General features: G+C 42.8%; 1 protein-coding gene across 3 annotated transcripts in view; it reads right to left on the bottom strand.

Annotated features, from left to right (window-relative positions):
• The window catches only part of ITGA9 (integrin subunit alpha 9), a 385,385-nt gene that overhangs the window by 350,738 nt on the left and 17,075 nt on the right, over positions 1-17,572 (bottom strand). For all 3 annotated transcript variants that reach the window (XM_005546647.5, XM_074031685.1, XM_045386478.3), the window contains exons 2-3: positions 15,684-15,811; positions 13,296-13,402 (exon numbers count right to left, since the gene is read on the bottom strand). In XM_005546647.5, coding sequence (XP_005546704.2) covers positions 13,296-13,402; positions 15,684-15,811 — 235 coding nt within the window. The remainder of the gene's footprint in view (positions 1-13,295; positions 13,403-15,683; positions 15,812-17,572) is intronic.

Below are 17,572 nucleotides of genomic sequence, written 5' to 3'. Positions count from 1 at the left end.
ATCTCACCAGAAAGTTCCCTCATGCCAGGGAATGGCTGGTTTTGCCAGGCAGGTCAAGGAAGGCCTCTCTGAGGAGAAAGCTGAAGGAAGATTCACGGCCAGGGGTCTTGGGGTGGGTGCAAGCTCTGTATGTTAGGGAAGAGGATGGACAGATGCATTGGCCAGCTTTCCAGAGGCGCCTCTGAGCACTAGGGTCAAAACTATGCAAGATGCCATGAGGCAGGGCAGCTCTGCTAACAGGCACGGGAGCAGTGCCAGGAGGCAGGATGCAGGCCTGGATCGTCCTTCTGCCACACCAAACATGCCCCTACCTGCTGCTTGGACATGACAGTGGCCCCAGTTCCCATGCATGTCTCTGCACATCCAGATGTCACCGCAGCACTGATGAAGAGCCGACCTGCTTACTCAGAGGCACACACTCTACTCTGCCCAGCCCGGTCCACTTCTCCTGGGCATTCACTACTTACTTCTAATCTCAGTTCACTTCACCCTGGCCAGTGAATGCATTTTCTTAAAATATTGCTTTTGAGGTAAATGTTCCTGTCTGACAGCTTTGAAGAGAGCAGTGGTTCACCCAGCACGGAGGCTGAGATCTGAGAACGGACAGACTGCCTGCTCAAGTGGGTCCCTGACCCCTGAGTAGCCTAACTGGGAGACATCCCCCACTAGGTGCAGACTGACACCTCACACCTTGCATGGCTGGGTACACCTCTGAGACAAAGCTTCCAGAGCAAGAATCAGACAGCAACACTTTCTGTTCAGCAATATTCTATCTTCTGCAGCCTTCGCTGCTGATACCCAGACAAACAGGGTCTGGAGTAGACCTCTGGCAAACTCCAACAGACCTGCAGCTGAGGGTCCTGACTGTTAGAAGGAAAACTAACAAACAGAAAGGACACCCACACCAAAACCCCATCAGTAAGTCATCATCATTAAAGACCAAAGGCAGATAAAACCACAAAGATGGGGAAAAAGCAGTGCAGAAAAGCTGGAAATTCAAAAAATCAGAGTGCATCTCCCCCTCCAAAGGAACGCAGCTCATCACCAGCAACGGAACAAAGCTGGACGGAGAATGACTTTGACGAGTTAAGAAGGCTTCAGTCAATCAAACTTCTCAGAGCTAAAGGAGGAACTACGTACCCAGTGCAAAGAAACTAAAAACCTTGAAAAAGAATGGAAGAATGGATAACTGGAATAACCAATGCAGAGAAGTCCATAAACGAAATGATAGAGATGAAAACTATGACACAAGAACTACGTGACAAATGCACAAGCTTCAGTAACTGACTCAATCATGTGGAAGAAAGAGTATCAGCGATTGAAGATCAAATGAATGAAATGAAGCGAGAAGAGCAGTTTAGAGAAAAAAGAGTAAAAAGAAATGAACAAAGCCTCCAAGAAATATGGGATTATGTGAAAAGACCAAATCTACGTCTGATTGGTATACCTGAAAGTGACGGGAGAATGGAACCAAGTTGGAAAACACTCTGCAGGATATTATCCAGGAGAACTTCCCCAACCTAGCAAGGCAGGCCAACATTCAAATTCAGGAAATACAGAGAATGCCACAAAGATACTCCTCGAGAAGAGCAACTCCAAGACACATAATTGTCAGATTCACCAAAGTTGAAATGAAGAAAAAATGTTAACGGCAGCCAGAGAGAAAGGTCAAGTTACCCACAAAGGGAAGCCCATCAGACTAACAGCAGATCTCTCGGCAGAAACTCTGCAAGCCAGATGAGAGTGGGGCCAATATTCAACATTCTTTTTTTTTTTTTTTGAGACGGAGTCTCGCTCTGTCGCCCAGGCTGGAGTGCAGTGGCCGGATCTCAGCTCACTGCAAGCTCCGCCTCCCGGGTTCGGGCCATTCTCCTGTCTCAGCCTCCTGAGTAGCTGGGACTACAGGCGCCCGCCACCTCGCCCGGCTAGTTTTTTGTATTTTTTAGTGGAGACGGGGTTTCACCGTGTTAGCCAGGATGGTCTCGATCTCCTGACCTAGTGATCCGCCCGTCTTGGCCTCCCAAAGTGCTGGGATTACAGGCTTGAGCCACCACGCCCGGCCCAATATTCAACATTCTTAAAGAAAAGAATTTTAAACCCAGAATTTCATATCCAGCCAAACTAAGTTTCATAAGTGAAGGAGAAATAAAATCCTTTACAGACAAGCAAATGCTTAGAGATTTTGTTACCACCAGGCCTGCCCTACAAGAGATCCTGAAGGAAGCACTAAACATGGAAAGGAACAACCGGTACCAGACATTGCAAAAACATGCCAAAATGTAAAGACCAATGATGCTAGGAAGAAACTGCATCAACTAACAAGCAAAATAACCAGTTAATATCATAATGACAGGATCAAGTTCACACATAACAATATTAACCTTAAATGTAAATGGACTAAATGGTCCAATTAAAAGACACAGACTGGCAAATTGGATAAAGAGTCAAAACCCATCAGTTTGCTGTATTCAGGAGACCCATCTCACATGCAGAGACACACACAGGCTCAAAATAAATGGATGGAGGAAGATCTACCAAGCAAATGGAAAACAAAAAAAGGCAGGGGTTGCAATCCTAGTCTCTGATAAAACAGTCTTTAAACCAACAAAGATCAAGAGATAAAAAGGCCATTACATAATGGTAAAGGGATCAATTCAACAAGAAGAGCTAACTATCCTAAATATATATGCACCCAATACAGGAGCACCCAGATTCATAAAGCAAGTCCTTAGAGACTTACAACAAGACTTAGACTCCCATACAATAATAATGGGAGACTTTAACACCCCACTGTCAACATTAGACAGACCAACGAGACAGAAAGTTAACAAGGATATCCAGGGATTGAACTCAACTCTGCACCAAGCAGACCTAAGAGACATCTACAGAACTCTCCACCCCAAATCAATAGAATATACATTCTTCTCAGCACCACATCGCACTTATTCCAAAATTGACCACATAGTGGGAAGTAAAGCACTCCTCAGTAAATGTAAAAGAACAGAAATTAAAACAAACTGTCTCTCAGACCACAGTGCAATCAAACTAGAACTCAGGACTAAGAAACTCAATCAAAACCGCTCAACTACATGGAAACTGAACAATCTGCTCCTGAATGACTACTGGGTACATAACAAAACCAAGGCAGAAATAAAGATGTTTTTTGAAACCAATGAGAACAAAGATACAATATACCAGAATCTCTGGCACACATTTAAAGCAGTGTGTAGAGGGAAATTTATAGCACTAAATGCCCACAAGAGAAAGCAGGAAAGATCTAAAATTGACACCCTAACATCACAATTAAAAGAACTAGAGAAGCAAGAGCAAACACATTCAAAAGCTAGCAGAAGGCAAGAAATAACTAAGATCAGAGCAGAACTGAAGAAGACAGAGACACAAAAAACCCTTCAAAAAATTAATGAGTCCAAGAGCTGGTTTTTGGAAAACATCAACAAAATTGATAGACTGCTAGCAAGACTAATAAAGAAGAAAAGAGAGAAGAATCAAATAGACGCAATAAAAAATGATAAAGGGGATATCACCACTGACCCCACAGAAATAAAAACTACCATCAGAGAATGCTATAAACACCTCTACGCAAATAAACTAGAAAATCTAGAAGAAATGGATAATTTCCTGGACACTTACACTCTGCCAAGACTAAACCAGGAAGAAGTTGAATCCCTGAATAGACCAATAGCAGCCTCTGAAATTGAGGCAATTATTAATAGCCTACCAACCAAAAAAAGTCCAGGACCACGGATTCACAGCCGAATTCTACCCTCTGGTACAAGGAGGAGCTGGTACCATTCCTTCTGAAACTATTCCAATCAATAGAAAAAGAGGGAATCCTCCCTAACTCATTTTATGAGGCCAACATCATCCCGATACCAAAGCCTGGCAGAGACACAACAAAGAAAGAGAATTTTAGACCAATATCCCTGATGAACATTGATGCAAAATCCTCAATAAAACACTGGCAAACTGAATCCAGCAGCACATCAAAAAGCTTATCCACCATGATCAAGTGGGCTTCATCCCTGGGATGCAAGGCTGGTTCAACAAATGCAAATCAATAAATGTAACCCAGCATATAAACAGAACCAAAGACAAAAACCAATGATTATCTCAAAAGATGCAGAAAAGGCCTTTGACAAAATTCAACAGCCCTTCATGCTAAAAACGCTCAATAAATTCAGCATTGATGGAACGTATCTCAAAATAATAAGAGCTATTTATGACAAACCCACAGCCAATATCATACTGAATGGGCAAAAACTGGAAGCATTTCCTTTGAAAACTGGCACAAGACAGGGATGCCCTCTCTCACTACTCCTATTCAACATAGTGTTGAAAGTTCTGGCTAGGGCAATCAGGCAAGAGAAAGAAATAAAGGGTATTCAATTAGGAAAAGAAGAAGTCAAATTGTCCCTGTTTGCAGATGACATGATTGTATATTTAGAAAACCCCATCATCTCAGCCCCAAATCTCCTTAAGCTGATAAGCAACTTCAGCAAAGTCTCAGGATACAAAATCAATGTGCGAAAATCACAAGCATTCTTATACACCAGTAACAAACAGAGAGCCAAATCATGAATGAACTTCCATTCACAATTGCTTCAAAGAGAATAAAATACCTAGGAATCCAACTTACAAGGGATGTGAAGGAACTCTTCAAGGAGAACTACAAATCACTGCTCAGTGAAATAAAAGAGGACACAAACAAATGGAAGAACATACCATGCTCATGGATAGGAAGAATCAATATCACGAAAATGGCCATCCTGCCCAAGGTAATTTATAGATTCAATGCCATCCCCATCAAGCTACCAATGACTTTCTTCACAGAATTGGAAAAAACTGCTTTAAAGTTCATATGGAACCTAAAAAGAACCCCATTGCCAAGACAATCCTAAGCAAAAAGAACAAAACTGGAGGCATCATGCTACCTGACTTCAAACCATACTACAAGGCTACCGCAACCAAAACAGCATGGTACTGGTACCAAAACAGAGATATAGACCAATGGAACAGAACAGAGCCCTCAGAAATAATACCACACATCTACAGCCATCTGATCTTTGACAAACCTGACAAAAACAAGAAATGGGGAAAGGATTCCCTATTTAATAAATGGTGCTGGGAAAATTGGCTGAAGTAGAAAGCTGAAACTGGAACCTTTCCTTACTCCTTATACGAAAATTAATTCAAGACAGATTAGAGACTTAAATGTTAGACCTAAAACCATAAAAACCCTAGAAGAAAACCTAGGTAATACCATTCAGGACATAGGCATGGGAAAGGACTTCATGTCTAAAACACCAAAAGCAACAGCAACAAAAGCCAAAATTGACAAATGGGATCTCATTAAACTAAAGAGCTTCTGTACAGCAAAACAAACTATCATCAGAGTGAACAGGCAACCTACAGAATGGGAGAAAATTTTTGCAATCTATTCATCTGACAAAGGGCTAATATCCAGAACTTACAAAGAACTCAAACCAATTCACAAGAAAAAAACAAACAACCCCATCAAAAAGTAGGCAAAGGATATGAACAGAAACTTCTCAAAAGAAGACATTTATACAGCCAACAGACACATGAAAAAATGCTCATCATCACTGGCCATCAGAGAAATGCAAATCAAAACCACAATGAGATACCATCTCACACCAGTTAGAATGGCAATCATTACAAAGTCAGGAAACAACAGGTGCTGGAGAGGATGTGGAGAAATAGGAACACTTTTACACTGTTGGTGGGACTGTAAACTAGTTCAACCATTATGGAAAACAGTGTGGCGATTCCTCAAAGATCTAGAACTAGAAATACCATTTGACCCAGCCATCCCAGTACTGGGTATATACCCAAAGGATTATAAATCATGCTGCTATAAAGACCCATGCACACGTATGTTTATTGTGGCACTATTCACAATAGCAAAGACTTGGAATCAACCCAAATGTCCATCACTGACAGACTGGATTAAGAAAATGTGGCACATATACACCATGGAATACTATGCAGCCATAAAAAAGGATGAGTTCATGTCCTTTGTAGGGACATGGATGAAGCTGGAAACCATCATTCTCAGCAAACTATCGCAAGAACAGAAAACCAAACACTGCATGTTCTCACTCATAGGTGGGAATTGAACAATCAGATCACTTGGACACAGAAACGGGAACGTCACACACCAGGGCCTATTGTGGGGAGGGGGGAGGGGGAAGGGATAGCATTAGGAGATATACCTAATGTAAATGACGAGTTAATGGGTGCAGCACACCAACATGGCACATGTATACATATGTAACAAACCTGCACATTGTGCACATGTACCCTAGAACTTAAAGTATTATATATATATATATATTTTGCTTTTGAAAATAATCAGTTTTTAACATCTTGGTTTGCCTCCCTCAAATGCAGTTTTCGTAACTGATAACATTGAGTATTGTTATGGCCTACCTCTGACCTCTTTTGCAACCCTGGAAGGTGAGCAGAGGTGTCTTTAGAATTCCCATTTGCTGTACAAGAGCACTGCATATCAGAGAGTGCTTTGCCTAAGTGGCAGAGCTAGTAAGTGCTGCAAACAGCACTGGAATCCATGAATGCTGAGTCTTCCTTGTTTCACTATGAAGGATTTTCCATCTTAAAACTTCTCATTCCTACCTGAGAGGCCATCAAAACCCACCCACTGGGGCAGGCCTGGTGACTTTATCCTCTTTACAGCCCCACTGCCACAGGTCCCAGGACACCTGAAATAACCACTCAGGGGTCGAATGGAATGTCCCAGGTCACTGAGTGAGTGAGGGGGCTCTCGGGGCTTGGTTCTCCCTGACGTCATTCTATGATAAGATCACAGCCTTCTAAGTTCTCTGCTCTTCATCCTTCAAGCCACTGCCACCAAGGCCCTTGACAAGGCCACTCTCTGCCCAATGGCTAACGAGGACACACTCAGAACGACTCTCAAAACCTGAGCTTGCCCACATTCTGCTTCTTGTCATATGGCATTAAGCTATAGAAAACAATCTATTTTTATTTTTTCTGCTGCAAACCACATTCATTCCTCTACTTGATACTGTTTTGTGCTGAAATAGCAGGTTTCTAAATAGACTGAAATGATAAGAGGCAAAGAATTACAAAAAATATATCACTAAGTAAATAATCACTCCATACTGCTAAATAATTGATTTTTAAAATTCTGACTTAATTCTTATGGCTCGCAAACTTGAATCACTTATTGTTATCTAATTTGTGGATAAATCAGTTATGTTTTGGTTTTGCTAAGTTTTTGGACTTAGCAAAGCCCTTGGCTTCAAGGGTTGACCATGTTTTATTGTATTTCTGAGTTGGAGGGGCTGTGAAAAGAGGCGGATGTTTATCACAGTGCTGTCTGACAGCCAGCTGCACACTGACACTTATAGGAAGGCTTTGCTGTATTTAATGTCTGGTGTATTGTCTCATTTTTTAAGTGCCGTAAACTATTTAAGGGGTGATCTTGGAGAATTCCTAGAAGATCCAAATATTGCATTTCATACTAAACTAAAATTAAAGCATTCTGGGAGGTCAGAGATCAAACTGTCAAAGGAAGGATTCATGTAGGAAAACAATGCAAAGTGTCTCTGAATATAAATTACAGAAAAGGAAGACTGTGTTTAGCCTTGATTATCATTATATATACACACATGTCAATCTGACCACTACATTTTAAAAAAATTCCTAGGGACTGTCTCCAAAGCATTAGTAATTCCATCAATCTCTCCAAATGAGTTCGGCTGTGAGGGAGGAATGGGGACCAAGCAGAGAAGAAGAACAGAAGAAGGAGAGCGTTCTCTGAAAACAGCAAGAATTGCTCAAACTCAGATTTCAATTAATCATAAGAAAGGGGGAGGAGGACCTTGTCCCACTCCAAATCTTAGAATCTGACACATTTCTAGTTATAAAGATTGTTTTTCCTCCCAAAACAGGAAAAAAAGAAAGAAAATAAACACTTTTTTTCAAAGGCCTTTCTTGTTGTATGGAAAAAACACATCCCTCCTAGAGGTGGGTACTGGCACTTTCTGGGTGCCTCGGCCACAAAGGTACATCCTGCCAACACTCCTACATTCCCACCTGCCATAAAGATGGCCAAAGCCTTTGTCACGCATCCAGGTCCACAGTGCATGGCCACAACTGGGCCTGGCTGCTGAGAAAGGAGTGTGGTGGGGAGCAAGATCACAGTGAGGCTGTGATGCCATGAGACTCCCCCAAGAAGCTCCCCAACTGAGGAGAAGGAGGAAGTGGCCAGGAGGGGCATTGGGAAGGAGCTGCTGGAGTGTGAAAATGTTATTCTGAGGATGTTCACCTAATGAAAATTAATTGAGGTGTACATTGATGATTTATACCTTTTTCTGCATGTGTATTACAGCTCAATAAAAAGTTCACTTTAAAAAAAAATCAGGAAACAGAGCAACAGAAGTAAATGCAAAAATGTACCCTGTGACTTTGAAAAAAAAATGGAGAGATGGGAAGCACTGAACAGATAAGGACAGCCCTGATATTTAGAAAGGAAATGACAAAGAGAACCAGAGAATACTGCTCCTGTACAGAATCTAGAAGCTTAAATTATTCGTTATCTGAGCCTTGGCAAGTCTGATGAAAAGGGGCGACATTAGAGTTGAACATTTTGATTGCCCTCCAAAGTCTCAGAGCAGCAGTCAATGCCTATACAGAGCTTGTTCAGTGGTTATTTCAAGAAGTGATTCCCCTCCCTGCTCATTTTTTAAAATGTCATCTGCACACGGGGAGCTCAGGCTGAGAGAGTGAGAAGGGGAGGGGCTTGCCTCTAATCCTGATGCTATCTTTGCATGCAGTATCATTTGTTTCTGGGGAAAACCTGGAAGATGCAACAGTGTCCATGGACCTGAGATGGGCAGACACTAAGCTAAGGTCAACCTGCCAGGCCAGGCTGACAATCTGGTTCTTGCCAGAGCTGGTTGCTGGGTCCATGGTCCACATAATGCCATTGGTCACTGAGACATTTCACGCCCCATTGCAGCTTTCAAATTCTCCATTTGTTCTTAGCTTTTCTATCAGCACCAGACACCACTTTCAAAAAAGCCAGTCCACCTCTCCCTCTTCAAATCCAACCTTGGAATCCAATATTGTGCTCCTTGGGGATACTGGTCTCTTGCCAATACCCCCAGGCACCTCTCAAGTTCTCAAAAGGCATCTGAACAACACACATCCCTCCTATTTTTAATTTAAAAGTAAATACTTGCCTCCCAGAAAGCTCTGACAGGTAGGATTGAAACATTAAAGAAAAAGCAAATGGCTTTGAGGCCTCCAAACGTAAATATGGACTAGGCAGCCACTTGCTGTATCTTGTTTTGGCCTGTCATCCCCAATGAACATTTTATAGAATTTTTCCTGGTGTTTCCATCAGCCACTTAGAATCAGCCACCAAGAAAAGAAGGCAACTAATTTGGTTTCTAATTGTTTTAACATTGACCCTCAGTCCCTGTATTATTCAAACACACTTTCAGATGCCATTCCTTAGAGAGATGTCCTCCAGATGCTGAGAATGAAACTGGTAGAAGATCTGGTCTCTATCCCCAAGTGGCTTCCACAAAAGGGGACATATGGCCACAAAATAAATTATACACACAATATAAGTAACGAGATGATGTTGAGATCCTAATGACACAAAAGATGCTCAGCTTGTTCCAGAAAACCCTTAACAGGCTTCACGGAGGAGGCAGAGCCTATACAGGGAAAAAAAGAGGAGTGCCGAGGACAGAGTGGGACAGGGGCAGAGGGGACTTAGGACAAGCCTTTCCTAGCAAGACTGCCCATGTGCAAAAAGCCATGAGGATAACTCGACAACAATAAAAACGAAACAATCCAATTTAAAATTGGGCAAAAGACCTAAACATTTCTCCAAAAAAGATATAAAATGACCAACGAGCAGATGAAACAATGCTCAGTGTTACTAATCACCAGGGAAATGCAAACCAAAATCACAATAAAATATTATCTCACACCCATTAGGAGGACCACTATTAAAAAAAAAAAATCAGAAAACAATAAATGTTGGCAAGGATGTGGAGCCATTGAAACCCTTGTGCACTGCTGGTGAGAATTTAAAATGCTGCAGCTACTTGGGAAAATAGTATGGAGGCTTCTCAAAAATTAAAAATAGAAGTACCATATGATCCAGTAACCCCACTTCTGGGTGTATACCCAAAAGAATTGAAAACAAGATCTCAAAGAGATATTAGTACACATTTATAGGAGCATTCATCATAGCAGCCAGAAGATAGAACCAACCTAAATGTCCATCAACAGATGAAAAAAGAAAACGTGGTGAATTCACACAATGAAATATTATTCTGCCTTTAAAAAGGAAGGAGATCCGGCCGGGTGCAGTGGCTCAAGCCTGTAATCCCAGCACTTTGGGAGGCCGAGACGGGCGGATCACAAGGTCAGGAGATCAAGACCATCCTGGCTAACACGGTGAAACCCCGTCTCTACTAAAAAAACACAAAAAACTAGCCGGGCGAGGTGGCGGGCGCCTGTAGTCCCACCTACTCAGGAGGCTGAGGCAGGAGAATGGCGTAAACCCGGGAGGCGGAGCTTGCAGTGAGCTGAGATCCAGCCGCTGCACTCCAGCCTGGGCGACAGAGCAAGACTCTGTCTCAAAAAAAAAAAAAAAAAAAAAAAAAGGAAGGAGATCCAGTCACACGTTACAACATGGATGAACCTTGAGGACATTATGCTAAATGAAATAAGCTCATCACCAAAGAACGAACACCACATGACTCCACTTACATGAGATCTAAAGTAGTCAAACTCTTAACAGAAATACAATAGTTGTTGCCAGGAACCAGGGGAAGGAGAAAAAGGAGAGTTGTTGTTCAATGGATGTATGTTTTGCAAGATAAAGTTTAATGGCTTGTTGTACAACAATGTGCCATACAGTTACCACTACTGTACACTCAAAATGGTTAAGGTGGTAAGTTTTATGTTATGTGTTTGATCACAATTAGAACAACAAACAAAAGGCACAGGAAAGCAGATGGTGTCTGATGCTCCTCTTTGCCTAGCACACATATACAGTGGCTTATTGAATGGATGATGTAATTATTTCATAAAACATTTAAAAAATAGCCCTGCATGCAATTAATTAGACAGGACTATCCATGGCACCATTATCCACAAATGCTCCAGCGCTGCCTTCTTGGCTCCCTTTGCTAAATCTTCCTTGTGATCCTCATTGCTGTTCACTGTCCCCAGAAACGAATCCGTTGTGATACTGATCTGTGGTAATACAGAATTCTGTCTTGCCCCTCTGGAAACAAGCCCTCAGCCACAGAGAGGTTATCCTTCCTTGCAGAGAGGAAATATTTTCACAGGCGCAAACTCTGACTCTAGGCTCGATGCCCTTAAGAGCATTTTGTGTTGTGCTGTCATGGGGCCACCACCTCCTCTTTGTTCTGAATCAGGACCTTGGGCTACCCTTTGATTTATAGATGAGTCAGCTTCTTCCCTTTCTTTCCCCAGAATGGTAGACAAGGGTTCAGCCCCTCTGGGGCCCATTTGTCCAGTCAGGGTCAGGCCACCATGCCTGGAGGAATGTGGAAATTTGGAGAGGGTCCAGGGCCGGCCACCACAGTGATGAAAGGACTGGAAACGAAGGCAAACAGCGGGCTCAGGGAGGCTCTGCAGGACCTACAATGGCTTCCAGGAGGGAGGCCCCCATGATGCTGGCGACAGCATCCAGCTGCTTCCTCCTCTCCTGAGGGGCCCAACAAGGGGGAGATGCTTAATTGTGCTGAGGATGGAATTCGGATTAACAGCTTATGCCATGAAGAAGTTTAACACAAAAGTGGGCTCCTTAGAGAGGCGACAAAAACACTTTGCCTAGTTCCTTAAGGAAAACCTGTTTCCCCTGGGATAAAATACACATGAAACCCTCAGCTTTGCAGCATGTGACCCAAAGGAAGCCCTCCATAAGCGATAGCTAGTATTACTTTCCCTTCTTGGGCTTACGCTTTTATAATAAAAATCTTCATACAGTTTCTGATAGAAGTCAAGGGCAAGAGAAAGCCTATGAAGTCAGAATAGTGGCTCACTCACCAGGGGCAGAGGAACTGACTGGGAAAGGGTGCAGGGGTCTTTCTGGGGTACTGGCAATGGGGATGCATAAGTGTACATGAGTGAAAAAAACCCCACCAGGCTGTACACTCACAGCTGGGTGTGTTAAGTGCTTCAGTATTATACCGCATAGAAAAGTTTAAAGGAAAAACTGACAAAAACAAAATCTCTGCAGCAGTTAGAAATTCCTTTTGTGTTGAGTCTGATAAAACTTGCTGTGATGATGAAAATATTCTCTCTCTGTGCTTTCCAATAGAGTAGCCAGTAACCATTTGTGATTACTGAGCCATTTAAATGTGGCTAATATGACTAGAAAACTGAATTTCTAGTTTAATTTGGATACATTTGAGTTTAAATAAGTACACAGGGCTGGTGGCTACCTTACTGCACAGCATAACTCCAGGATCTCAGGAGTCTCAAAGGCAAAGACTTCTCTTTTTATCTCCCTCAAAGCACCCACGGATCAGAATACATCATAGGTGCTTTGGAGGTCCAATAAATGACTAGTTAAAAATAACATTTATTTCATAAAATGTAGTATTACGTAGAGATAAATGGGAATGAACTACTGATACATACAACAGGGGTTAATTTCAGAAAACATTATTTTGAGTGAAAGAAGCCTTATATAAAAGAGCACACACTGTAGGATTCTATTTATATGAAATTCTAGAAAAAGCAAAAGTAATATATAATACAAATCACAGCAGTGGTTGTCTCGGGTGGGAGGAGTTGGCTGGAAAGAGACACAGGAGACTTTTGGGATGATGGAAATATTCTATATTTCGGTGGGCATAGGGTTACACAGGTGTGTACAATTGTGAAAATCAAGACTGTAATTTTAAGATTTGTGTACTGTAAATTATACCTCAATTTAAGACACACACACACACACACAAATACCTATGTAATGAATGAGATGTACAAAGCACTTTTCACATATGTTTTATTTTTCAATAGCCACACCTTGAGACAGACATTATTCACATTTGGCAGATAAAGAAAATAAGAAGATAAGCCATTTGTCTAAGCAGTAGACTAGAATAAGCAACCTCAAAGCCATGCACTTGTCACCATGCCCTCCAGCCTTCCTAACAGATCACTCATTCTCAGAGTGCCACCCCCTTCCCATGGCACCCCCAGGAGGAACTTACCAACACGCGGCCATCAGCCTTCGGCTGCCGGGCCAGGCTCACCCCCATCCACTCATCATCGCGGTCTTCCCGGCAGGTCTTTCCGCAGGACGTGCCCCGATTCTTCCCTGGAGAAAAAGGAGAAGAGCCAGACTTGGGTTGAGGAGTGATGTTCTGCTGGCTGCTTTTCAAAGGGTGATCCACAGCCCCATGTTTATTACCCATGAGGAAATAAGGAACTTTCCACAAAATGTAAATCAACTCCATCACTATGTACTATAGTTTGATCCAGACAACTGTTTTTTCACATAGCAAGGCTTTCTTTTTCTTTTACTTTTCGTTTTGTTTTTTTTTTTTTTGGTTTTTTTGTTTTTGTTTTTTTTTTTGAGACAGTCTCTTTCTGTCGTCCAGGCTGGAGTTCAGTGGCACAATCTCAGCTCACTGCAACCTCTGCCTCCCAGGCAGAGGTGACTGTCCTGCCTCAGCCTCCCAAGTAGCTGGGATTACAGGTGTGCGCCATCACATCCCACTAGATGTGCGCCACCACATCCCACTAATGTTCATGTTTTTAGTAGAGACGGGTTTTCACCATGTTGCCCAGGCTGGTCTCAAACTCCTAACCTCAAGTGATCTGCCCACCCCAACCTCCCAAAGTGCTGGTGTTATAGGCATGAGCCACTGTGCCCAACCACATGGCAAGGCTTTCTCAAGGAAAGAGGCAGGGCCTTGATTTATGTTATGAAGCAAGCTCCTTAATTTGTTATGCACCAGTAACAAACAGTTCACAAGTCTCTTTTTCTGCTAAAGAAAATCACAATAACTCTTTATTTAAAAAATAATTAGAAGATCTTGGCGGGCACGGTGGCTCACGCCTGTAATCCCAGCACTTTGGGAGGCCGAGGTGGGCGGTTCACTTGAGGCCAGAAGTTCAACACCAGCCTGGCCAACATGGCAAAACCCCATCTCTACTAAAAACACAAAAATTAGCCGAGGGTGGTAACATACACCTGTAATCCCAGCTACTCGGGAGGCTGAGGCAGGAGAATCGCTTGAACCTGGGAGGCAGAGGTTGCAGTGAGCCGAGTTTGCGCCACTGCACTCTAGCCTGGGCGACAGAGCAAGACTCTGTCTCCAAAACAAACAAACACAAAAAGCAAAAAACAAACAAACAAAAAAAATTAGAAAATCTTGATGCAAAAAGACTTCGGAGAAAGAAATGCTTGCAGTGATGATTATAACAAAATAGCTCCTTTGTACTGATGTGCCAAGCACAGTTCTGTGTACTCACCCGTGTTGTCTCACTTAATCTTCTCAAGACCATTCTCGTGAGGTAGGTATCTCAGTCCTGATTTTGAATATGGGGGAACTGAGGCCCAAGAAGCTATAGGACATTCCCAATCAGTCCCAGCTGGGCTTTGAACCCAGTCAGAACCATCTGATTCCAAAGATCTTGTATTTTCTGCTAGATCAAAGTGAGCTTTCACTTTTTATTTTTTTATCTTTTTGGAGACAGAGTCTCAGCTCTGTCACCCAAGCTGGAGTGCAGTGGCACAATCTCAGCTAACTGCACCCTCGACCTCCTGGGCTCAAGTGATCCTCCTACCTCAGCCTCCTGAGTAGCTGGGTCTACAGGCATGCATCACCACATTCAGCTAATATTTATATTTTTAGTAAGGATGGACTTTCACCATGTTGCCCAGGCTTGTCTTGAACTTCTGGGCTCAAACAATCTGCCCACCTCAGCCTCCCAAAGTGATGGGATTACAGGTGTGAGCCACCATGCCCAGCCCAAAGTGAGCTTTTAAAAACATCCATCTGATCATATCTTTCCCTGGTTAAAATGTAATACCCAAAATTGATTTCAGTGGCCTCACCACTCAAATACAGAATAAAATTCCTGCACCTTCCCACATGGCCTGGCCCCAGCCTGCCTTGCTGCCCTCCTGTGCTCCACTCTCCTGCCTCCCTCTCCAGCTGCACAACCTCACTCTGTGCTTCCAAATGGCACCTCTGTTTGGAGGTTGTGCTTCCTGCACCTGCCCAGCTAATGACTATGCATCCTTCCAATCATGTCGAAAGGTCCCAGACCTTTCTTGAACCTCCAATCTAGATCAAATCAAATACTCACCTTCCCTCTGGTCTTTTCTCTCTCAATTACTTGTCTTAATATCTCTTTTGCCCACTAATTTATGGGGCTCGGGATGGCAGGATCCTTGTTTGTTTTGTTCATTGGTGTATCCCAGTGCTTAATAACTATTACGTACTCAATACATGTTTGTTGGAGAGAGGGAGGGAGGGAAGGAGGGAAGGATGGATGGGTGGGTGAATGATCAGGCCATCCTGGGAAGAAGATGAGCAAGGTGTAAGGGTACAGAACCTATTTCCATCACAGCAGTAATGGTCACCCACCTCGAGCCATGTCCAGTTCGGTGCATCTCCGGTCAGGGTTGGTGTGAACACGGCACTTAAACACAGCCCCAGGAGACTTCACTGAAGGGCTGTATTTGGAATCTGCCTTTGGTGCACCCACAAGGACCCTGCAGCAAGAGAAAAAGGCATTCTGTCACAACCTAGAGTAAGAAAATAGGAGGCAGATGGCTAAGTATTCACCCAACCACGGGTGGGCTCTCTGAGCACTCGCTTTGAAAATCATATTATTATACTTTTCTGTGTAGGCTTGGGGGAGAGGTCCTAAAGTGAAACCTGTTAGATCTTCCCCAGGCACATTAAAGCTTAAGGAGGCTGAGTGTGGTGACTCATGCCTGTAATCCCAGCATTTTGAGAGGTTGAGGTGGGTGGATCGCTTGAGCCCAGGAATTCCAGACCAGCCTGGGTGACATGGCAAATCCCATCTTCACGAAAAATACAAAAAAAAAAAAAAAACACCAGCCAGACATGGCAGTGCACGCTTTTAGTCCCAGTTACCCAGGAGACTGTGATGGATGGGTGGGAACACGTACAACCAACAAAAGGTTCCTATCCAAAATCTATTTTTAAAACTCCTCGTTGATGAATAAGAAAAATACAGACAAGTCAATAGAATAGGCCAAAGACAAGCATAGATACTTCACAAAAGAAGCCAAATGGCCAATAAATGCATGAAAAGGTGCTCAACTATGTTAGTTATCAGAGAAATTCAAGTTCATATCAACCAGAAGGCTCAAACCAAAGAGACTGAAAATGCCAAGTGCTGACAAGGATATAGAGTAACTAGAACATTCATAAACTGCTGGTGGGAGTATAAGCTGTTAAAGCCACTGGGAAAACTAATCAACAGTTCCTAATAAAGCTGAACATGCACCTACCCTTTGACCCATTTCTAGGACTATACCTAATAGAGATGCATACATTTCTACCAGAGACATGCAAAATGTTTGAAGCTGCATACACAATATCAAAACAAAACAAAACAAAACAAGAAGAAACCCAAAGGCCCATCAGTGCTAGAGTGGATAGGTAGGTAAATCATGGTACAGCAATACAACAGAATTCTATGTAGCACTGGGAGGCCGAGGTGGGCAGATTGCCTGAGTTTAGGAGTTCAAGACCAGTCTGGGCAACATGGTGAAACCCTGTCTGTACTAAAATACAAAAAATTAGCTGGACGTGGTGACAGGTGCCTGTAACACCACCTACTTGAGAGGCTGAGGCAGGAGAATCACTTGAACCCAGGAGGCAGAGATTGCAGTGAGCTGAGATCATGCCACTGAACTCCAGCCTGGGCAACAGAGTGAGACTCTGTCTCAAAAAAAAAAAAAAGAATTCTATGCAGCAATGAAAACAAATGAATAGCATTCAACTGCAACCACAGACATGAATTTCACAAATACAATACTGAACAAAAGACGCCAGATACAATAGCATACTCACTATCTGATTCCATTTATCTAAAGTTCAAAAGCAGATGAAATTTAACTATAGTGTTAGAAGGTAGGATAATGGTTACCTCTGGAGAGGAGAAAGCGAGGTCATAATTAGGGAGGGGGATTGCTGGGGGTGCTGATAATGTTGTCATTCAACCTCAGTGACATTATACAAATTTGTGATAGCTGTATATGATATGGACACTTTCCTGGATGTGTTACATTTCAATAACAAATAGAAAATTTAGAGATGCTATTTCTCTTCTGTCTCCCCTCCTCCTCCTATTCCCCACCACACACACAGCATGGGCATTTAGGGGTAAACAGGAAAAAAAACAGCAGCAGTATGGAATTACAAACTGTATCCTCTCTCCCACTGCAAAACAGGAGCAAGAATGAACCGCTGCATCCTCCATCTTGAACTGAAAAGCTGCC

This window comes from Macaca fascicularis, chromosome 2 (genome assembly GCF_037993035.2).
Source record: "Macaca fascicularis isolate 582-1 chromosome 2, T2T-MFA8v1.1".
In the NCBI taxonomy this organism is placed as follows: Eukaryota; Metazoa; Chordata; class Mammalia; order Primates; family Cercopithecidae; genus Macaca; species Macaca fascicularis.
This window is presented reverse-complemented; position numbering and strand designations above follow the sequence as displayed.